This window comes from Podarcis raffonei, chromosome 6 (genome assembly GCF_027172205.1).
Source record: "Podarcis raffonei isolate rPodRaf1 chromosome 6, rPodRaf1.pri, whole genome shotgun sequence".
Taxonomy (NCBI): domain Eukaryota; kingdom Metazoa; phylum Chordata; class Lepidosauria; order Squamata; family Lacertidae; genus Podarcis; species Podarcis raffonei.
The window spans coordinates 78564942-78589225 of NC_070607.1; the positions used below are offsets into that span (position 1 = coordinate 78564942).

A 24284-nucleotide genomic window follows, 5' to 3' on the forward strand; every position below is an offset into this window, starting at 1 on the left:
GACAGCAGCAATGGAGCCTGACATAATAGCATATAATCACTCCTAGCTGCCCAAACAAATTGGCTTGCTTTTGGCATGGGGTGTTACTGTTAAGATAATGCACCTCTGGGAATTCTGTTGAAGTTCTTTCTCTAATTTCCAAATGGCTGCAAAAAAGCTAAGAGGGACAATTTTACTACTAGCTCTGAGCTCATACGTGGCTCCCAGTGAGATGTGCCCCACTCTCACCGATTCCAAGGCAAAATGCAGTTTGCACGAGAGAGGTGCAGGTTGACCCCCCCCCCCAGATAATGAGTGTGAACTTCTCTGCAACATGTAAACATCCAGCTGCATGGAGTATGAACTCACTTTCCTTCCTAGAGAATGTAGAGGATCTGAACTGCACCCTGGGGCATGACAGACCACCAGCCGTTTTTAAACTTAAGAGGTTACTGTGGCATGTGCTCCCCTGCCAGATTACTGGTGGGTAGGACTGAAGGTAGAGAAGACTGTGTTATGAGCCCCTGCATTTTGGTGTTTCTCAGCGGCGCCACGTATAGTGTCTGCAATCAGAGCATTCTTTAGGAAAGATTTCTGCCTTGTCAGGATTCAGCTTAAACTTACTGGTCCACATCCAGCCCACCATGACCATGGCATCCAGGCACTGACTCAGCACATGCGCAGCCACACCAGATGCAGCAGAAACAGAAGTAGAGTTGGGTCCCATCAACATATTGATGATGGTGCACTCCCTATCCCCTGGTGACTGCTTCAAATGGATTCCTAAATATATTGAACAGGATTGGGGATAGAATTAAATTCTGTAGCTCAATGCAGCTTAACAGCCAGAGTGCTGAGGTCTAGTCACCCAGGGCTACCCTCTAAAACAGGCATGGCCATACTTGGCCCTCCAGCTGTTTTGGGACTACCAACTCCCATCATCCCTAGCTGACAGGACCAGTGGTCAGGGATTGTGATGGGATGGTGAGCTGCTTGTGCGTAAAATCCTGATCCCTCAGAGTTTGGCTAAGTTCCCAAACCTCTGTCTGTGACGGAGCTCCTTAAGCATGGCTCCATCAATCGCTCGTTGAATCGGACAGTGGGCGTTTACGGAACTTCTTCCAGCATAAAAGCTCCTTAACGGAAACACGTCTTCTGGACTCTCGGCGTGACAGTTTCCGCCGAGGAGTGGGTGTTCCTATGGGAGGTCCTGAAACCTCCCCACTGTTCTCGCTTGAAGTATCTCTGAGCTCTCCCTCCGACTCACTTTCCCTTGGAACTCCACTTCTCCCCCTGCTGGTCCCCTCCTCCGCTGAGTGGTCTCTCTCACCCTCCATGAGCCCTTTCACCTCCTTCGTCTCAGATGACAGTTCCCTGACATCCACCTCCCCTCCAGGGCCCCCTTCACCCCCTTCCCTCCCCTCCTCTGCGGGAGGCGAGGGAGCAAAACCCCTGAAGGAACCTCCCTCATCTTCCGAAGTTTCGAACACTTCCCTCCACCTTTTGCTGTTCCCGTTTTCCAAGTACTCCTCCTCCTCGGAGTCGGTACCTCCTTCCAACTCCGATTCCCTGAATCCCTCCAGTTCCTCCTCATCGTCGGTGGTGCCAAAGTACTCCCTCCGGAACCTCGCTACTGGCTGAGGTTTCCTGGGAAACCTTTGGTGGAACGTTTCGATCAAGACCTCGTCATGGACCTCCTCTGCCTTCACCCAGGTGTTTTCTGACTCCGGTTCCCCTTCCCACGCGACCAAATACTCCACCTGATTCCCCTTCCACCTGGAGTCGATGATTTCCGCCACATAGTTGCGGCTTTCCCTTTCTTCTATGGCTGGCCCCCGTGTGGATACCCCTTCACCTTCCCCCCTGTATGGTGACAGTAATGACCTGTGGAATACTGGGTGCAGTTTCATGTGGTTCGGTAACCGGAGTCTGAAAGCCACTGGGTTGATCTGTTGGATGACCTCAAATGGTCCCAATCTTACTTCCGGGTTAGCGCCAGCGCTTAATGGCGGATTTCTCCCGGAGCTCCGGGAGAGATCTGCTTCGTGGGTTCGGGTCCTGTCAGCTACGGCGGAGCGGGGACCCTAAAAAATCACAGGCACATAGCCTGTGAACTGGAGACTCGGCGGGCACCTTTGCGCCCCCCCGACGCTGTGAAATAGCCTTTTTAAAGGCTGCGGATCAGCGGAGGGAGTGTTGGAGCGGTGCTGAGAGTCGTCTTCACCCAGCCTGCGAAGCGAAGCCGCGTCGCCATTAGCGGAGAGCGCTGACTTCTTCCAGTGAATTTGGATTAAAAGGAACGTCTATCCGTGAGTAGGATTGACCGTTAAAATATAATTTGACACTAAAATTGAAGAAATTGGATACCGAGACGGACAAGCACCAAAAAGGAAGTCTGCTTTCCGTCCTGCAGAAAGATCAAAGCGAAAGACATTTCAGCCGTAACCGATTGAAAGGGGAGCTGCGAGAGCTAATAAATCCACCACCAAGTAAAGAACTCCCTCCCCGAAGGCAGGAGGGGGAGGGAAGAAGATTTTAAAGTGCTTTCCTGCCTTTTTAAAAGAATTCGAGTTATTTACCGCTGCTCCTGTACCTGGGATCGGACTGCCGGAGAAAAGGAACCGGCTTAGGACTGTTGATACAAGAAGGTAAAAAAAGTATCTTTAACTAACTGACTTTGGTTACTCTCAACTTGAAACATTTACTTTGTTGCATAGTAAAGCTATTCTGCAGGATTTTACTGACTTGGATTTTTCAGAAAGAGAAAGAACAATTGGAAAGAACTAGTAGGACTTTTGCTTGACTTATGGAGAGTGGGAGACTAATTTGAAAGTAAGGATTTGACTGTACGCCCTCTAGAGGACTTATAAATTGTTTCAGCAACAAGTGGAATTTTAAATCTGAGAACTTTTTGTCTGACAGCTCTAGAGTGTGGGAATGACCTTGAGTAAAAGACTTTGTTATGGCAGATGGTAAAGAGAAACTTCACAAGAAAGAGGATTTACAAGAAACAACCTTGAGATCTGGCAGACAATACAAAGTTGACTCTTCCATGCAAAGAAGGGCTTCTGTATCAGGAGCCTCGGGAATTACAGCTATACCAAAGGCAAAAGTGAAAATAATGTCTTCAGAAGAATCCTTTGCTAAGGTACTGGAGAAGATAAGTGACTCTTTAGAGGAATTAAAAAAGCAAGGTGCAGAAACTAAAGTACAAGTTGCTGAAACAAATAAAAAAATTGAAGAAATCTCTGGGAAAATTGATTCAAATACAAAAAGTATAACTGACCTTGGGAACAAAGTGAATTCAAACGCAGAAGCAATTGGGAAATTATTGGAAGAATCATCTACAACAAGAAAGATAGCTGAGGAAGCTAAAGAAATTGCGACTGCTGCGGAGGGAAAATTTCCACCAGTGTTTAAGAAACTCAATGAATATGAACTGGCACTCTCAATGCAAGATATGCAACGCAAGGAGAGGAACCTAAGGATCAGGCTTGTGCCGGAAAAGGAAGAAGACAACCTGGTGGACTATTTGACAAAAGAATTTTCTGACTTTTGGAAGCAGGAGCTGGATAAAGAACAATTTAAAATAGAAAGTGCATTCAGATTGGGAGCAAGGCAGAAGAAGAACAGACCCAGAGACTGTTTAATAACTCTGAGATCAAAGGAGGAACGGGACAAGATATTGAACCTGCATTACCAAACAACCCTTCGAATTGAAGATTCTCACATTGAGATTTTTAAGGATATCCCGAAAAATATTTTGGACGCAAGAGGACACTACAAGGACCTGGTGATTTTGCTGAGAAGGAACTACATACCATTCAGGTGGGAGTTCCCCCAAGGCTTGTCTTTTAAATATAAGGGGAAGAAAAGAAGAATAAAGACAGTGAGTGATAAAGACAAGTTCTTGGAAGAACACGAAGAAGACCTACAGAAAGAGACGCATCCAGGGCAAGGGCATCCTTCATTAGACACGGACACGGAACTACCGACGAACGAGGAACAAAAATTGGGAGCTGTAGGAGGAAAGAGTAAATAACCTCATCATGGCTCTGCAACTTCTAACCTGGAACTGTAATGGTCTAAACAACCCCCGAAAAAGGAAAAATATATTTCATGCTTTAAAGAAAGACCAATTGGACTTGATTTGTCTACAAGAGACTCATGTGACAAGAACACACAGAAAATTATTAATAAATAAGAGATTGGGACAAGAATTTATATCTTCAGACAGAGTAAAAAAAAGAGGAGTGGTGATCTATGTAAAGGAAAATCTGCAACCGAAACAAATCTTTAAGGATGACCAAGGAAGATATTTGGCAATTGAAATTCAATTCCAAGGAGAAAAATTTTTGATAGTGGGAATATATGCACCAAATGAAGGGAAAGCAGAATTTTTTAAGAAGCTGCATGAGACTTTAATGGACTATATGGATTATAAACTAATCATGATGGGAGATATGAATGGAGTAGTTTCAACAAATATGGATAAAGCACAAAGACAGGTAGTTACAAAAGATGGAAGACTACCAAAAACTTTCTTTGAAATGACTGACAATATGGACTTGATTGACATTTGGAGAACAAAACACCCATTAGAGAGAGAGGGAACCTTCTTTTCTGAAGCCAAAATGACATGGACTCGGATCGACCAAATCTGGGTGACTAGCAGTATGGCGTCAATTATAAAAAAAGTGGAAATCTGCCCAAAAACTCTCTCCGACCATAATGCAGTAAAGATGGTGATGAAGCAAACGACAACTGGCTCTTTCAGATGGAGAATGAATGACACTTTATTTAGAGACGAGGAGATCTGTAAAAAGGCCCAAAAAACCCTGAAAGATTACTTTGAAATTAATCTAAGGACTAAAGTAGAAAAAAGAATAGTATGGGACGCAAGCAAAGCCGTGATGAGAGGGTTTTTGATACAACAAAATACATTAAAGAGAAGAAAGCAAAATGAGAGGAAGGAGAAAATTCTGGATAAGATAAAAGAAGGGGAAAGGAAATTAAGATTGAAGCCAAAATCGCAAGAGATTCTAAGAGAAATTAAATTGTACCAAACACAATATATGGAACTGATGAATCAAGAAATAGAATGGAAAATTAAACAAATGAGACAGAAGTCTTTTGAATCTGCAGATAAATGTGGTAAGTTATTGGCTTGGCAAATAAAGAAGAGACAAAAACTCAACACGGTAACAAACTTAGAAGTGGAAGGAAAGAACATATGCAACCCAGCAGAAATTAGAAATTGCTTTCAGAACTACTTTAGACAATTGTATACACAAGGGCCGCAGAATGAAACAGATATACAACAATTCCTCGAGAAAAATGGGTTGAAAAAGATTTCGCAGGAAAGTAAGACAATTTTGAATCAGGAGATATCAATACAGGAAATAGAAGATGCCATCCAAAACATGACGTTGGGCAAATCACCTGGACCAGATGGACTGACTTCCAAATATTACAAAGTTTTGAAGGAAGGACTTACACAACCTTTGAAGGAAGTCTGTAATGAGATCATGAAGGGGAAAAGGGCACCTGATACGTGGAGAGAGGCCTATATTACACTTATACCAAAGACAGAGACTGAAAAGACCCAACTTAAGAACTACCGACCCATCTCCTTACTAAATGTGGATTACAAAATCTTTGCTGATGTTTTAGCAAAGAGACTGAAAAGAGTTTTGATGGAGGAGATTCATGGGGACCAGGCGGGCTTTCTCCCGAAAAGGCATTTGTCGGACAATGTAAGGAATATAATTGACATTTTGGAGAAGTTGGAAGTGAATATAAACACTAAGGCCGTTTTGATATTTGTGGATGCCGAGAAAGCCTTTGACAACATTTCTTGGAGTTTTATGCTGAAGAACCTCCGGGGGATGGGGGTAGGCCAAGGGTTTGAAAATGGTATAGGTGCAATATATTCTGAACAGAAAGCAAAATTAATTGTAAATAATGTTGTAACAGAAGAGTTTAAGATTGAAAAAGGGACACGACAGGGGTGCCCTATCTCCCCCTTACTTTTTATATTGGTCCTGGAGGTTTTGCTTAATATGATCAGGAGGGACCAGTTGGTTAAAGGGATTCAGGTCGGAGTTAAACAATACAAATTGAGAGCATTTGCAGATGACCTAGTACTTACACTGCAAGACCCAGAAGCTAGCACGAAAAGAGTTTTGGAAATAATTCAAGAGTTTGGTCAACTGGCAGGATTTAAATTGAATAAGTTAAAGACTAAGGTATTGGAGAAAAATTTAACACAGTTTGAAAAAGAAAGGTTTCAGAATGAGACGGGGCTGGCTGTGGTTAAAAAAGTGAAATATCTGGGTGTGAACATGACAGCTAAGAATGTGAACTTATTTAAAGACAATTATGAAAAAACGTGGACAGAAGTGAAAAAAGATTTAGAGATTTGGTCAAACTTGAAGCTTTCCTTGTTAGGTCGAATTGCAGTGATAAAAATGAATGTATTGCCAAGAATGTTATTTTTGTTTCAAGCATTACAAATAATGGATAAAATGGACTGTTTCAAGAAGTGGCAGAAAGATATATCTAAATTTGTCTGGCAGGGCAAGAAGCCCAGAATAAAATTTAAGATATTAACGGACTCAAAGGAAAGAGGGGGGTTTGCCCTGCCAGACTTTAAATTGTACTATGAAGCGGCAGCTTTCTGCTGGCTAAAAGAATGGCTGCTTCTTGAAAACACAGACATTTTGGATCTGGAAGGATTTAACAATATTTTTGGGTGGCATGCATATTTGTGGTATGACAAGGTTAAAGCGCATAAAAGTTTTAAAAATCATATTGTCAGAAAAGCACTATTGAATGTCTGGGTTAGATACAAGGACTTGCTGGAAAATAAGACTCCAAGATGGTTATCACCAATGGAAGCTAAGGCAGTTAAAAAGCTAAATATGGAGTCGAAATGGCCAAGATATTGGGAAATCTTGGAAAAGGAAGGGGACAAACTGAGATTGCAGAGTTTCGAAAAATTAAAAGGGAAGGTGAGAGATTGGTTACATTATCACCAAATAAATGAAATGTTTAAACTAGACAGAAAAACAGGCTTCCAGGTGGAAAAATCAAAATTAGAGACTGAACTGTTAGAATCCAGTACTAAGAATTTGTCAAAAATGTATAATCTGCTGCTGAAATGGAACACACAAGATGAAATGGTTAAATCAACTATGATTAAATGGGCTCAGGACATTGGTCATAACATTATGTTTGCTGACTGGGAAAAGTTGTGGACCACCGGGCTGAAGTTTACGGCGTGTAACGCCTTAAGGGAAAATATAATGAAAATGATTTATAGGTGGTACATAACCCCAGTCAAGCTTGCAAAAATTTACCATTTGCCTGATAATAAATGTTGGAAATGTAAAGAAAAGGAAGGTACTTTTTTTCACCTCTGGTGGACGTGCCCGAAGATTAAGGCATTCTGGGAAATGATTTACAATGAACTGAAAAAGGTATTTAAATATACTTTCACCAAGAAACCAGAGGCCTTTCTCTTGGGTATTGTCGGCCAGGGGGTGTTAAAGACAGATACAACCTTTTTTATGTATGCTACAACAGCAGCTAGAATACTCATTGCAAAGTACTGGAAGACACAGGATCTACCCACACTGGAAGAATGGCAGATGAAGGTGATGGACTATATGAATTTGGCGGAGATGACGAGCAGAATCCGAGACCAGGGAAGAGAAGCGGCGGAAGAAGAATGGAAAAAGTTTAAGGAGTATTTAAAGAAACATTATAAAATTGGTGACAGTTAGAATGATGTTGGATTAAAATAAATGGTTACTATCAGTAAGGGTTATGATAAAGAGAATAAGGGTGAATATTATAAATTTATAATAAAATAAGGCAAGATTTCGCTGAATAACTGTAAGAATTTGGAATACAGAAACGGGAAGTAAGGGGAGGTCGAGGAAGTAAGGTTTACAAATTGGGTTATGAAATGGTACTTGTTTTTATGTTTTATTATTGTCTGATGTTTGTTTATGTATGTTTTGTTTTTGTTATATTAAAAATTGTTCAATAAAAATATTATTAAAAAAAAAAATCAAATGGTCCCAATCTTTTGGGTCTCAATTTCTTGCAACCCCCCTTGTACGGCAATCCTTGGGTTGATAGCCAGACCCGACTCCCCACCCTAATTGTTTCACCTTCCCTTCTGCTCTTGTCTGCCTGCCTCTTATATTCTTCTTTGGCCCTTTCTAAGTTGTGTTGGAGTTGACGATGGATCGCTTCCATTTCTTCTACAAAAAGTTCAGCGGCCGGAACACTCCATCTCTCTCCCCCTTCCCCTGGAAACGCCCTGGGGTGGCACCCATAATTAGCCAAAAAGGGGCTCATCCCGGTGGACACATTCTCTGCATTATTGTAAGCAAATTCCGCTAGTGCCAACTTTTCGACCCAATCGTTTTCTCTGTCATTGACATAGCACCTCAGGTATTGTTGAAGGATACCGTTTGCCCTCTCCGCCTGCCCATTGGTCTCAGGGTGCCTGGCAGTCGAAAAGTTGACCTCTACGTGCAACAAGCTCATAAGCTTCCTCCAGAATCTGGACGTGAACTGTTTCCCTCTGTCGGACACCAGCCTCAAGGGGGCGCCATGCAGCCTAAAAATATGTTCTACAAACAATTTCGCTGTCTCTTCCGCCGTGACTGCATGTGAGCAAGCTACAAAGTGACCCATCTTAGTTAACTGGTCTACTACGACTAGTATGGCGGTTTTCCCCTGGGATTTGGGCAGATCAGTCATAAAATCTATCGACACCGCCTCCCACGGTCGTTCTGGTGTGGGTAACGGTTCTAATAACCCCGCTGGTGCCCGCCTTTCTCCTTTGGCTCTCTGGCATTGGTCACACCTTCTCACATACTCCCGTACATCCTCCCTCACCTTGGGCCACCAAAACTCCCTGGTCACCAACCACATGGTCTTGTGTTGCCCAAAATGCCCCGCTGTGGGATTGTCGTGCAACTGTTTGAGTACTCTCCCCCTCAATTCCCCTTCGGGTATATATAGTGCCCCTTTGTAATACAATGCCCCGTTTCTTTCTTCAAAACCTCCGGGGTCTTCTCCCTCTCTCCTTAAACCTCTGAGCTTATCCTGGGCGTACTCATCATTTACCGTCCCCTCTACCAGTTCTCTTTGCCCCACCCAGGCCGCACCACACACCCAGTGGTCCTCTGGGATAATATGTCTCTCTTCTGGCGCTCCCTCCCCCTCCAAATATTCAGGTTTGCGAGAGAGAGCGTCCGCTCTGATGTTTTCTGGACCTGGCACGTAGCAGATTTCAAAATGGAATTTGGAGAACTCCTGGGCCCATCTCACTTGTCGTTGGTTGAGCACTCGTGCTGTTCTCCAATACTCCAAATTCTTGTGGTCCGTACACACTTGCACCTTATGCTGTGCGCCAATTAGTAAGTGTCTCCATCTCCGGAACGCTTCGTGAATGGCGAGTAGTTCTCGGTCATATACCGTGTAGTTCCTCTCGGATTTGTTCAGCTTACGCGAAAAGAAGGCACACGGTCTCCATTCCGACTTATTGCTCCCTGGCTGAAGCAGCACTGCCCCCACCGCCCGGTCTGAGGCATCAGTTTCCACTCTCATGGGTTTTTGTAAATCCACATGCAGGAGCTGTTCTTCCGAAGCGAATGCCTTTTTCAATTCCTCAAAAGCGTGCTCCGCCTCTGCCGTCCAAACGAATTTCTTCTTGCTGCTTAGACAGTCCGTGATGGGAGCCGTTAAGTGGGCAAAGTTCTTGATGAATTTACGGTAAAAGTTCCCAAACCCTAAGAACCTTTGCACATCTTTTTTGGTTTTCGGTGTCTTCCATTCCAGCACCGCCTGGACCTTGCCTGGATCCATGGCTAATCCCTTGTCTGATAAGCGGTACCCCAGGAATTCCACCTCCTTGGTGTGGAACTGACACTTCTCCAATTTCACCCACAACTGGTTTGCTTGCAGCTGGCTCAGCACTTCCTTCACATGCTGCTCCTCATTCTCCGAATATATCAGCACGTCATCGAGGAAGGCCACGCAATTCTTGTAGAGCAAAGGTCCCAGTACATGGTTCATGAGCGATTGAAAACAGGCGGAGCCTGCTTGTAATCCAAAGGGCATAACGAGATATTCGAAAGCCCCTAGGGGGGTGAACATCGTTGTCTTCCATTCATCCCCCTTCTTTATTCGTATCAGGTTGTACGCTCCTCTCAAGTCCAGTTTCGTGAATATCTTTCCCTTCCTCACCCTGGTCAAAATGTCATCAATCCTGGGCATGGGGAAAGTCACTGGTTCTGACACGGCATTTAACCGCCGGTAGTCCACGACCAATCTCGGTTTATCCGTGTTTTTTTTGTCCACAAAAAACACTGGACTGCCCCCCACCGCTCTGGACTCTCTGATGAAACCTCTCTTCAGGTTTTTGTCAATAAACTCCCTCAACTCCTGCATTTCCCTGTCTGACATGGCGTACAGCTTGCCCACGGGGAGCTGGGCCCCAGGGACCAGGTTAATCTGGCAGTCAAAGTCTCTATGCGGTGGTAGTTTATCTGCTTCCCTTTCGCTGAAGACCTTGCTCAGGTCAGCGTATTGTTTGGGCACCTTCCCTTTGTTCGCCACTTCCGTCCCTGCTAGGGAGGCTTTTGCCCCTTCTGGCACCTTTCCCTCTTTGCAGTGTTCCAGGCAATGTCCTGACCCAAAGGAGACCACTCTCTGATGCCAGCCCACTAGCGGGTCATGCAACGCTAGCCAGCTCATTCCCAAAATGACTGGCGCCCCTCCCAGGGTGGCTACATTGAACGCTATCCTTTCGGTGTGCCTTGCCACCCTCATAACCATTGGGACGGTCTGTAGGCTAACTTCTCCCCCCAACAGCTCCCTCCCATCGATCGTGGTGACCTGCAGGGGGTTGCTTAAAGGGAGTGTCTGTATCTGGTGTTCAGCTGCAAACTCCTTGCTCATAAAATTACAGGAGCTGCCTGAGTCTAACAGCGCCTTGGTCTTTAGTGGGTATCCGTTTGCCAGCTCTAGCAACACCTCTATTACTAGGGCTGGTCTTGGAGGTTCCGGAGTGGGCACTTTTACTGCTCCTTGGCCTGTCTGCAGTGCCCTGACAGAGGCAGACAGGCGTTGGCTTTTACTGGCTCCTGGACTTCCTCCTCCTTCCCCCCAACAGCCCCCGCCATCCCTTGCCATTCCTTTCTTTGCGGGCAGACTCTGGCAAAGTGACCTGGCTGCTGGCAGAGGTAACATTTCTTGGCGCTCTTTCCCTCCTTCTTCCTCCCTTCACTGGGATTTGAAACTGCGCGCGCGCGCGCTGTTCCAACTTCCATCGGCTCTCCGGGCGGGAAACTTGGCTCTGGAATCTCTGGAATGCGGAAATCCCTCCAACGCTCTCCTTTCCCCTCCCGCTTCTCCAAGGCTCTTGCCTCCTGGCGCGCTCCAATGGTCAGCGCTGATTTGGTCAGCTGGTCCATAGACTCCGCCCTGGGCGCCCGGGAAAGTTCGTCTTTCACCGCCGAAGAAAGCCCCTCTTCAAATAGCATTTGAATGGGTTCCGCCGATAGGTCCCACCCCAATCTATGTATCAACATTGTAAACTCAGTCCAGTACTCACGAACCGATCGGCTCCCCTGTTTGCAAGCCATCAATTGTCTGCGTACCAGTCCCTGTTCAATCTCGCTGGAAAACATCAAATCCATGGCGCGAAAAAACTTCCTCGCGTCCTTCAGCATGTCACTATTCCCTGCCATCAGGGGCCTGACCCAGTCTCTCGCCCCTCCTTCGAGATGGCCAATCACAAACGCCACTCGCGATGCCTCATCGGGAAAGTCATTAAACTGCAGTTCAAGAGCATACTGCATCTCTGTCCTAAAGGCTTGGTAGTTCCTGGGGTCCCCCCCAAACTTCTGCACCATTCCTGGCATCTTTCTTGCTAGTGTAGCGCCTTTTGCCTTTTCTGCATCCTGCGCCCTCCTTTCTTCTAGCCTCGCCGTTTGCATTGCTAGCTGGAGTTCCAACACTCTGTACCTTTCTTCCAGAGTTGGACCTTCTCCAGCTCCTGCTGCTCCTCCGGCTCCGGCTGGGTTGCTCATGATGCCTCTCTGCACAAGCTGCTTTCAGGGACTGTCCGATTGCTGTGATGGGATGGTGAGCTGCTTGTGCGTAAAATCCTGATCCCTCAGAGTTTGGCTAAGTTCCCAAACCTCTGTCTGTGACGGAGCTCCTTAAGCATGGCTCCATCAATCGCTCGTTGAATCGGACAGTGGGCGTTTACGGAACTTCTTCCAGCATAAAAGCTCCTTAACGGAAACACGTCTTCTGGACTCTCGGCGTGACAGTTTCCGCCGAGGAGTGGGTGTTCCTATGGGAGGTCCTGAAACCTCCCCACTGTTCTCGCTTGAAGTATCTCTGAGCTCTCCCTCCGACTCACTTTCCCTTGGAACTCCACTTCTCCCCCTGCTGGTCCCCTCCTCCGCTGAGTGGTCTCTCTCACCCTCCATGAGCCCTTTCACCTCCTTCGTCTCAGATGACAGTTCCCTGACAGGGATGATGGGAACTGTAGTCCCAAGACAGCTGGAGGGCCAAGTTTGGCCATGCCTGCTCTAAAACATGTACTCCAGGGAGCAGCAGAACCTCTGTAAGACAGTACTGTACCCACCACTCCTAACCCATTTGAGATGCCATGGCTGATGGTATTGGAAAGTCTCAAATGAAGCAAGATCACTAACCCCATCCCTTTCCCGATCAAAGTCATTCATCAGGACACCCAGGGACTCGAACTGTCAAAAACCTCACAACTTATCAAGAGACATACACACATTTCTCCCAACACCAACACATACACCCTCCTCAGCTCTTGGACAGTCATAGAAATCCAGGTTGGAATTTGCTTATTTATTTTATAAAGTTTATACACCGCTTGATTGTAAAAACAAAAAACAAGTCTTAAAGCAGTTTACAAAAGACAAAACAGTAAAACCAAGAACAATTCATAACCCTAACATACAAAAGTCAACTTACTAAAACAGATCAAAACTACCTAAACTTTCTATACATCCGGGTAGGCTTGTCTAAACAGGAATGTTTTAGCAGACACCGAAAAAGGGTACCGTGAAGATGCCTGCTTGATCTCATTAAGCAAGGGGTTCCAAAGTGTAGGAGCTTCCACACTAAGCAATCAAATTATTACAAATGTGGAACAGGTACTATGTGGCACCTGGCAGTAGTGCCAATTCTGCCGATTGAAGCAGGTGAGTGGCCACATATGGGGTAATCTTATGTGCTACCTGTAGTAGTGACAGTTCTGCTGATCGAAGCAGTCAAGTGGGCTATGGGGGCTTAATCCACCTGTGGAATGCCTCAGCGATCTCCCTCATCTGTCATCCAAATGGAAGACTGGAAGGTTCTCGTCCTCAAAAAGCTACTGTGTTGTGTGGCAGAGGATTGATCAGGAAAGAGACACAGTGAAATTCCAGCTCAGGAAAAGTAAGTGGAGAAACAGAGCCCCTGGCTCTTTATTCCTCTTAAAAGCCATCAGGTTGATCAATTTATATCCTGACAGGATTTGAGGGGCTCCCAGGTTTCAGCAGCAGTTTTTGAAAAAGGCAAGAGAGGGTGAAAACCAAGTTCAAAAGATGTTCACTTCTTCCCATGCTTTTTTTCTGGAGGGGGGACGCAGGTGTACACATACCCCTAAATATTTTGTGAATCTTAAGTTTGGTCTCATTGAGGGGCAGCATTTCAATATGAGTAGAAAAATGAGAGTACCCCTAAAAAAAATAAATTAAAGGAAAAAAAGCACTAACTTCTTCAGCTGTAGCTGGGGAAAGTAAACTGTGATGCCATAACTCTGTCAGCAAATTGAGAACAGTTTCAGTCTTCACTAGACAAATGTTAAAGTACATTTTCTTGAGAACTGTAATAGTCTATGGCATGACCGTTCTTGTTCACCTAGCTATTGTGTATGTCATAGAATGCAGTTATGGGACTGATGCAGAAGTCTATTAAGAACCTTCTACTCCCTGGTCAGCCATGAAGCTGACCTTAGACTAGCTGCCGTCTCCCTATCTAACCAACCTCGCAGGCTTGTTGAGAGGATTATTTGGGTTAGGGGGAAAGCACATAGGTTGCTCTGAGAGCCCTTTAGAGAAAAGGTGGGATACAAATGTAAAAAAATAAACAACATCTTTCCCTTTACATTAGACAAAAAGTAAGTATAAAAAATGTAAACAGTGTTATTCAGCCAGGCTCGTAGGTAAATCTGCCCAACATTTGCATCACAGGACTATTGCTTTCTAGAAACAAATACTCAGGCTGTGAAAATAACTTTGAAACAGGAGCATGGGACTTTCAGTAGAATACTTGTTTAGCCTTTGTTTTGTCACCATGTATTTGTTCCGTGCAAATACATGTGGGAGCATGTGGGGGAAAAGACACCCAGAAATTTGCAAGAAGATGCTCTTGCACTGGAAGTGTCAGTGTGATATAGTGGCTAGACCTGGGGAGGCCAACATGGTGCCCTGTACATGTTAATTTAGACTACACTCCCATCAGCCCCTGCCAGACTGCGGAAGGTGGGGCTGGAGTGTTGGATTTGGAGTGAGAAGGATTCAGTTCCCCCTTTCAGTCGTGGATCCCCTTGGGTGACCTTGTCCAATCAACATCACCTACCACACAAAGTTTGTAGTATAAAATGTGTTATGCAGCCCTGACTTCTCTACAAGAAGAGTAAGATGGAAATGCAACCACTACCTTGTATTTTCGCAATACAGCCCAGTCAGAGAAAAGAAATCCTTAATGCACTGAATGCTTGTGTGTGTTTTGACAGTAGCTTCATAGTAGTAACTTTGTTGTTGTGTTTTCCTCTGCCCTCCTAAGGCATCAAGACAGAAGACAGCCTGAGCCATTCGCCGGGGCAGAGTGGGTTCCTTAGCTATGGCTCTAGCTTCAGCACCGCAACGTCAGGACAGGCCCCCTACACTTACCAGATGCATGGTCAGTATGGCTTTACGTAGCTGTGCAGTTTGTTGCAGCATCAAACAGTTCCAATTTTTGTCATGTACTGATGGTTTATTTTGCAAGCTATGGTCTCTGTGTTTGGGACAAGACCATTTCCTCCCCTCCCCCCAATTGTGTCTTGATGCTGTATTTTACTGATATTGTAATCTGCCCTAATAGTTGCAGAATTAGGTGAGTTCACAGCAGAACAGGCTATTAATTGAAATGAGTAGACTTAAGTGTACCTAACTCAGCACAGGAAGAGATGCTAGAAAAGGTAATAAGTAAGAACTAGATGATATACCTGGCAGAATTTATTTTACTCGCTTTTGGTGTTCCCTGTAGCATGTAAAATTTCCTTCTTACTTTTCTAGCGAAGACTACTTTTAATATTGTTTATCCTCATCCTTCAGATGTTACCTTGGCAGATATGTATTCCTGAAACCATGTGTGCCACCTCCCCCATCCTACCTACTAGGCTTACCTTTGGTTTCTAAATCCAGCAGGCGAGCACATAAATCAAAGCAGCATACTGTGGCGAGAGTGGCAGGGTCCTTTGTTGGGCAGAGGAAAGGTTATTTGCCTCCTGCCACCCATCCCTAATGAGTTGTGTTTCCTTCCTACCTTCTAGTGCTACTCCAAGCCTTGAAATAGACACAAGCAACTCTCAGTTTCTGGATTTCCTACATCATTTTGAGAAATTGCACATTGGTGTGCTTATTTTCAAAATGCTTTCATATCTAATCTCTTACGTCAACTTTCTCTGCCAATTTGGGGTGGAAGATGTCTGTTCTGTTTACTCGAGGGACTTTTTCTTCTTCGTACGCAATGCTGATGCTTGAAAAATGCTTATGTTGCTATTCCTCCCTGCCTCTGTGCACTTTATATTTAAGATGTATGCATTCAAAGAGCTCCGTGCAGGCAAGTAACCTTCAATGTCAGTTTTGTCTCTCCCTTGGGATTATAGGCACTCGCTGAATGTTATTTCATTGGTGCTTGTAATTTTTAAAAAATAAATAAATGAGGCAGCTCCTTTTAAGCTTGGAACACTGTCCAGAGACTCCCAGCTTCTTTTCCGATCAAAAACAAGTTTCCTTTAGCTGTTCAAGAGAGGAGAAAGCTGTCCCTCCCCGTTTTTTTAACTAGCTCTTCATCTCTGGGGTTTATTTACCTTTCCAAAGTGCTGGTGAAAGCTCTGCATGGGATGCTTGGGACCTTCCTTCCTTAGTTGCTACTGAGGAATGTGTTCTTAGAACTTTCCCACACTTAGTTCACCTGGGGGGGGGGGCCGAGATTCTTTCTCTCACCCCGCCTTCCGTAAGCCACTTAAACGGAAAGCAAGGACTCGTTTCCCATGCATGGATTTAGTGACACCTTTTAGGGCCCCGTTGCTTTATTTTGATTGGTCTTGTCGGCCACCCAGCAGAGAGTCTTCATGTGACGTGCTGGAACAGCTGTGAAAGCAGTAGCAATCCCCTGTGCCCATCTAATCAATTTGAGGTGCTCCTTAAACTTGACCTCTAAAACCAAGGAAAGGCATGAATTGCCTTGGGTATTTTGGTGTTCCCTGTAGCATGTAGCTTGGCACGCTTGCTCAAGTTGCCTGTGCTTCTTTATACCGCTGACTCCTTAACTTAACGCAGATGCTTTCTGCACGCGTCTTATGGTGGTCCAGAGTTTGTACAGTGGTACCTCTGGTTACGAACTTTAATTCATTCTGGAGGTCCGTTCTTAACCTGAGGTACCACTTTAGCTAATGGGGCCTGCTGCGCCGCCGCCACACAATTTCTGTTCTCATCCTGAGGTAAAGTTCTTAACCTGAGGTACTACTTCCAGGTTAGTGGAGTCTGTAAGCCAAAGTGTTTGTAACCCCGAGGTGTTTGTAACCTGAGGTACCACTGTATATGGCTTAGGGCCAAGAAGTGGCTAGCCCTATCCAGTTGAGGGATGTGGGGCGGCTGGATGCGCAACAGCAGAGATCATTTTGTGTGAAACTGAAGAGTTAATTTGATTAGTGCTAAACTGAAGAGTTAATTTGATTAGCGCTAAAGTCAGCTAGCTCGGAGGGGTGCAGGTGGTGTTGCTCAGCAACCAGGCATAGTGGCATGATGTTTGCTGAGGTAGCACATGGCCTGATTGGATGTGAAGTTCTGAGGAAGTTTTCCTTTGTATCTTTGGTTGAATGTTTGCCTCCTATGAACAAGCCTGAAATAAGAAAGACAAAGCTTCTCTGCTCCTTTCTCCTCAAAATTATACACTTCATTGTTCACTTTCCTCAGTAAAGTATTATCTGGATTTCTTTTCTCTCTGGCCTCTGTCTGCATTATTTAAATGACTTTACTAACAAGGACTTTATGCTCTTTTGCTGCTTTTCAGCTCTGAACCCCTTCGTGCTGTTTGTTTTATGGTGTTGTGTTTTGCTGGCTGATTCCACTTTATCAGTTGTTGTTCTGCAGTACTTCTCCAGTGTTACTGCATTATTGTATTTTTACTTTATAGCACAACAGAAGTGCTGTTCAGCACCATAGAAAATAATGTGATGCAAAAAGTTACAGGATTTTAGTTGGAAGCTACAGGACATGCACTGGTTGAGACTGAAGCAGTATGTACCCTCACAAAACTGATGTAGGCACACAAAGTATTGAAAGTGGGGTTATGTATAACTGTACTGATACCATCATGGGCACAAATAATCATGAAATCACCATAAATAGGACGTCTGGAAGGGGCCCCTGTGCTTTGGATCCAAACAGGGTTGTGAGCAGCGGGAAAATACTAGCCACTAGCACTATCCAGCAAGCTTTTAAGAATTCTCACAGGACTGTAAGAAATTATGAAACAGTTCTCATGATTCTGCTTGTACAGGAAGTTCCGCAGCCAGTTGCACACGCCGAACATATTTGAATTTAGTTTTAACTTTTCTCTCATCTGTGGCATACAAACTGCTCTTCTCCGAATGGGAGGGCACCTCTGGGTCTAGTACTTTGGTTCAACAATTTCGTTTTCAAAAAGGATGTTTGTGGAAGGTGACATTAATAGCAAAATGGAAGGTGGAAAGCCGCATGCCATTCTCTGTGATAGTTATTTGTGTGTGGTTGTTTGTGAACAGGGTAATAAAAGTTAGGGAAAGCCTTTCTTTTCTTTGTCATCACATTGTTAGAGTGGTCAGTCTTATTCAATCCCCCCTTTTAAAAATAGCTTCAGTGGAGTGGGGAGCATAGAGACTAAGAAAATGATGACGATAAAACCAGACCCTGAACTTCTAGCACCAATGGGAAACTTAGGAAGCCCATTGTAGAAGTATGGTGGCATGTTTTGAAACCGTAACGCTACTAACCCTGATAGCGAGGTTCAAGCATGCTCCCTAACCACATTCAGTGCATGTTTCAGGTGGACCACTCTTGAAAAGCTCAGCTAATGCTGGCAGGTTGATAACTTGAGTCTGTGCCTCACCTCAACAAAAGTTTCACTGTTGTAGCATGTTGGCCTGTGGCCATTGGCACAAAGTACCTAGCTTTTTGGCATGGTTTGTGAGGTGAGGGGGGGCGGTAAGGAAGATCATAGGTGAAGAAACATCTATCACACGCATAAATCCATGCTGGGGGTTTGTGGGGTGCGCATTGCTTAATGTGAACATTCAGCATAAATCTACTTGTACATGTTTAAGAACGTCTCCCAATATTTATTGCACACATTAGCAGTAATGACTGGATGTTTCACTGACACAGGCTTTGGTATATCGTTACATGCATTCCCTTGAGGTTCTTGCCTCTGAAACTTGCTTATGTGCTCTGGTGGTATAATTCCCAGCACTTCCTTGAGAAATGTAAATTACCCCTGCACATTATAAACATTAGATTCCTCTAATATCGTGGAAAGTGCAGGAGACGGAGAGGCTGTGCTTGGCTTACTGTCACCGAGATGCTTAAGCTTCATAAAACTAAAACCTCCATAGAAAATTAGTTGTCCCCTTTTTCCCCGGAGATTCCCTCTCACAGCTGGTTTGCATTAGTTTCAGTCTAAAACTGTGGTGGCAGGACTGTGCTCTGTACCACAGAGAACTCAGTCGGGCTGGGAAAGGCCTTCCCCCTCTCAGAATGGCGCAGACCTCACATTTTAAACAATATAAATATCAGTTCCTCTTGAAAAGCAAAGGCCCCTTTCTTCAAGGACTACAGAACACAGGGCTGCCTGTGCAAAATGCACTTTGGTTTAAAAGCCAGTGTGAAGAGGCACTGGGGTAAGGGAGACCTGCAGGGCAGAGAACACAAAGGTTGGTCAGCAGCATTATGTTGCTGTGTCTACCGAGGGAGTGGGGCTTACATACTGCTGCGTTGGCCGTTGTAGTAGCAGTGTTGTCGGCACTGCCTTAGTTGTAATTGGATGTCACCCAAGAGTGAAGATTTGGACATGTGGTTGGGATCTGCCTTAGGCTGACGGGAGGAGGGTGGGCAGCCATTGAATGAGGAGGACAAAAGACCACAGCAAACATGAGGCCTAAACTAACAGCATGTATCTGAAATCTGTGAACATGCTTAACATCTGCATCGTATGCAAACATTTTTGTTGTACGGGTATTCCATTGTTCAAATAGCCTTCCATTTGAGAAACCAAACTGAGGACGTGGTGATAAACAAAAGGCGCTGTTGATTTATTTCAATTCCGTTTGTGGACGTAAATCCACAACCAGCCGCCTTACTGCCCCGGTCTATTGTCCCCAGGCTGCTTTATGTTCCAACCAGCACCACACATCTTCTGGTCCCTGGGGTCTTTTCTTATTGATCCCTCCTTTTCTCAGTTTACTGACACATTCTTTCCCTCAGCCTTCTGCTGCACCTCTGAGCCGCTTTTGGCATTCTTTCTTGCTGAATTTACATTATTTACATTGCTATTTATAGGCTGCTTTTTAGCCGACCGGCCTTCAGTTCTGTCTACTGGGACTGTGTAGCTTAGCTCACCTTTCCTGCCCCCTGGGACCTCTTTGCAGCCCTCTCTGACTTCGCATTGTTAATTCTTTCCTACAGCATATAAAGCTATGTAAGGTTTTTCCCCAGAAACATTGGGAGGGGGTCAAATCGTGTCTTCAACCTGGTCAAAAACAAAGTAGGAGGAAGTTTTGTTAAACTGCAAAGGGGGCATGTGATAGAGGGGCTACAAAGCCCTGCTTCACAAAAAAGTACACTACCTCTCTCAGCATACAAACCATTACATCCCTCAGCAGTCCATTGCTCCTATGAATAGGGGAGAAAGTGTTGTGTACCAGCCCCTGCTCACCTTTGCTCTTTATGTCACACTAAACAATGGTTTAGCATTGTGTCTGACAATGGTTTGTATGTAAGGTGCAGTCTTACTTCATTGAACCAATCAGTGTTTTGCTCCTGTTGACACTATATTGATAACCTAAGTTGGCATTTGTCCTTTAGCATTAAAAATAGATTAAAATTCTTCACATCTTTGGTATTATGAGTAAAGCTTGGAGCAATGCTAGTTCTGAAGCATTCATCAGCTTGTACTGCACAGGTATATGTTTCAGCTCTTCTTAGTTACCTTAAACTTTCACACACTGGTCTCATTTGCAAGGAATCCGGATGCTCTGCCTTCCTAATCCAAAACAATGTTAAGTTTTATATGTACTTCATTGCCTTAGAAGTAGAGTTAAGTTCACATGTATGTATAGTTAATGTAAGAGGCTGATGCATGAGGTTTATTTACCCTTGGTTGATATGGGGATTTTTGCTCCCCTGCTATTTGTAACACCCTCAAGCTATTAAATGATAACTATAATTACCACATCAATAATACAAGTGAGGACTAGCCCTTAGCAGGAATAAGAGTCTTGTGGCATCTCACAGAGTAACGACTTCATCAGATGTCGGAAGATAATAATAATAATAATAATAATAATAAATTTTATTTATATCCCGCCCTCCCCAGCCGAAGCCGGGCTCAGGGTGGCTAACAACAATAAAACAGTACAAAAGTACAGCACAAACAACACTCTAAAATCATTCATTATAAAATTAATTAAATTCAAGCCACTGGCCACCATTGGGCCAGAGCTCCACGAAGATTGCCAAAGGAGGGAGTCAGGCTGTGCCCTGGCCAAAGGCCTGGCAGAACAGCTCTGTCTTGCGGGCCCTGCGGAAAGATGTCAAGTCCCGCAGGGCCCTAGTCTCTTGTGACAGAGTGTTCCACCAGGTCGGAGCCACAGCCGAAAAAGCCCTGGCTCTAGTTGAGGCCAGCCTAACTTCTCTGTGGCCTGGGACCTTCAAGATGTTTTTATTTGAAGACCGTAAGTTTCTCTGTGGGGCATACCAGGAGAGGCAGTCCTGTAGGTACGAGGGTCCTAGGCCGTATAGGGCTTTAAAGGTTAAAACCAGCACCTTAAACCTGATCCTGTACTCCACTGGGAGCCAGTGCAGCTGGTATAGCACCGGGTGAATGTGATCTTGCAGCGAAGACCTCGTAAGGAGTCTCGCTGCAGCATTCTGCACCCGCTGGAGTTTCTGGGTCAGTCTCAAAGGCAGCCCCACGTAGAGCGAGTTACAATAATCCAGTCTGGAGGTGACCGTCGCGTGGATCACAATGGCTAGGTCAGGGCGAGAGAGGTAAGGAGCCAACTGCTTAGCTTGGCGGAGATGGAAAAATGCCGACTTTGTTATAGCTGCAATCTGCGCCTCCATGGAAAGGGAGGTGTCGAAGATTACACCCAAACTCTTAACGGACGGTGCTGGACACTTCATCAAATCCAGGAAGTGCAATTCTGAATTGGCAAGCTCGGTGGGGAGGCAGAATATCAAAGAGTTAATTCACGGGGAAATAAAATGCAAAACGAATGGACAGTGATGATTATCTGAGATCAAAATGACACTACAGTGACCAGTTAACAAGGCCGTATCAGTACTAACGAAAACGCCCTTGTGCTGGTAGGCTAACTCAGACGCATAGTGTGATTTTGAAAACAAACCATAATATTAATTAAAGCCACAATTGACAGTTTTGTTTATATTTTTGTTACATTGATTTATATCCCACGTTCTCTCCAAGGAGCTCAAGGTCATATACATGGTTCTTCTCTTCCCCCACCCCCTTGGCCTGCCCCAATTTTATCCTCATAACAACTCTATGAGGTAAGTTAGGCTAGAAACTGTGACTGGGCCAAGATCTCCCAGCAAACTTCATGGCTCTGTGGGGATTGGAACCCTGGTCTCACAGGCCAACACTCCAACCACTATGTCACACTGCCTGATAAACTGTAATTCAGCACTTTCTCATCAGTTCCCCTTCTGAAGTTTTCACATTTGAAGAATGACCTGGTAATGTTCTGCTGGTTTCCATTGCCATTTCTGATTGTATTTGTGTTCCTTTGCGCAGAGACAGGCCTGTCGGTCCTTAGCAAATTTCACACAAGCAAACCAGCATTTTAAAGTGTTTGCCATTTCTCTTGCGAAAGAGTCGATTTGGAGCACACGCCTTCTGTTTTTTGTATTGGACCAAGCTAGCTCACCAACCACAACAACAAAGCAGAAAGCAGTAGCTCCCCTTATAAGAGAAAATGGAATTCTAGATTCTGTCTGTAGTGAGCAGCTGTCTCTTATTCGCACATATGGCCGGAATGGAGTGCACTGGAAACGTGATAGCCAAGAGAAAGATACATGCGTAAAACTTCTCACACGTGAAATTCATCTTTCTCTTTTAAACACCAAGAACCTTGAATCAATACATTATGGGACGGGAACCAATTTCCATTAGCAGAATTGAATTACCCACAATGGCTTCCAAGCTGGCAGCTGCAGCAAAAGTAAATCCAGAGACATAACATTCCAAATATACAAGGGAAATATACATCTAAAAACTTGTGTTGCAGTTTTCTTGCCACCGCCCGTTCAAACTGCCTTTAATCAGTTTTAAAAACAAGCAAGGATATAACAGGGCACACTTCCACTCTGCAGCCTGCAGTTATGAATTATGGCCACAGTTCAGCAGAACTGGCTTTATGTGTGCATATAAAAAGTCCTGCTGGATCAGATGAAAAAGTCCCTCTGGTTCTTTTTCCCACGGTCTCCAACTGGGTGCTTCTGGCAAACCCATAAGCGGGACTTGGGGGCAAGTCCATTTGTAATTCTCAGGAACTGGTATTCAGGGTCATGGGCCTTTTGCTCTTGCCATCACGATATGTTGAGGATGCAAATTCTATAGTTTAAACAATGAACTGTGTGAAGAAGAGGTACGTCCTTTTATCTTCACTGAATCTCCAACCCTTCAAATTCATTTCGTGACTCCGGGTTCTTGTACGTATCTCTCTATCTGCTTTCTGTTCACGGTACATAATTGCATGCACTCCTATTTTACTCATTTCCCTCCTAAACCAAGTAGACCCAAACACTGCAAATGTTCCTCATAGAGAAGTTACTCCAGCCCTCTGATCAATTTGATTCTCCTTTTTGAGGTGTGGCCACCAGAACTGAACATAGCAATCCAAGTGTGGCTGCACCATAGATTAGGTAAAGGTAAAGGGACCCCTGACCATTAGGTCCAGTCGTGACCGACTCTGAGGTTGCGGCGCTCATCTCACTTTATTGGCCGAGGGAGCCGGCGTACAGCTTCCGGGTCATGTGGCCAGCATGACTAAACCGCTTCTGGCGAACCAGAGCAGCGCACAGAAACGCCGTTTACCTTCCCGCCGGAGTGGTACCTATTTATCTACTTGAACTTTGACATGCTTTTGAACTGCTAGGTTGGCAGGAGCAGGGACTGAGCAATGGGAGCTCATCCCGTCACAGGGATTCGAACCGCTGACCTTCTGATCGGCAAGCCCTATGCTCTGTGGTTTAACCCACAGCGCCACCCACGTCCCACACCATAGCTTAGTAATTAGTAATTACAGTGTTAGTGGTGCTCAGAAGGAGGAGGAGGAGCAGGCTGGGAGGAGGAGGTGTTGGAAGCAGATGAGGTAACAGGATTTGGTGAGCAGGAAGAGTCTGTCACAGAGGGCAGTTCAGACTCCAGGGCAGAAGCTGGAGGGGAGGGGAGACAGGAGACAAAGAGGCAGGCTGCTCAAGAAGCCAGGCAGTCTCCCCCTCCTGCTGCAAACAGCTCCCCTCACCCCAGTCTCCTAGAACATGCAGAGAAATGAGCAGAGCAGAGCGGGGTTGTGTGCTGGCACAGTTTGCGACTGTTTGGGAAAGACACTGGAGAGGAGGAGCCTTAGGAAGTGGTGGGAAGGCAGGGAGCTTCGGCCTCGCAACTGCCATGTTGGAGCAAGACCTACTGGGAAGAGTTGC

At 45.0% G+C, this 24284-nt stretch overlaps 1 protein-coding gene across 4 annotated transcripts in view; it reads left to right on the forward strand.

The window, feature by feature from the left end:
* EYA2 (EYA transcriptional coactivator and phosphatase 2) overlaps positions 1-24284 on the forward strand; it is a 140624-nt gene that overhangs the window by 57360 nt on the left and 58980 nt on the right. For all 4 annotated transcript variants that reach the window (XM_053394162.1, XM_053394165.1, XM_053394163.1 and 1 more), the window contains exon 5: positions 14881-14997. In XM_053394162.1, the coding sequence (XP_053250137.1) occupies positions 14881-14997 (117 nt within the window). The remainder of the gene's footprint in view (positions 1-14880; positions 14998-24284) is intronic.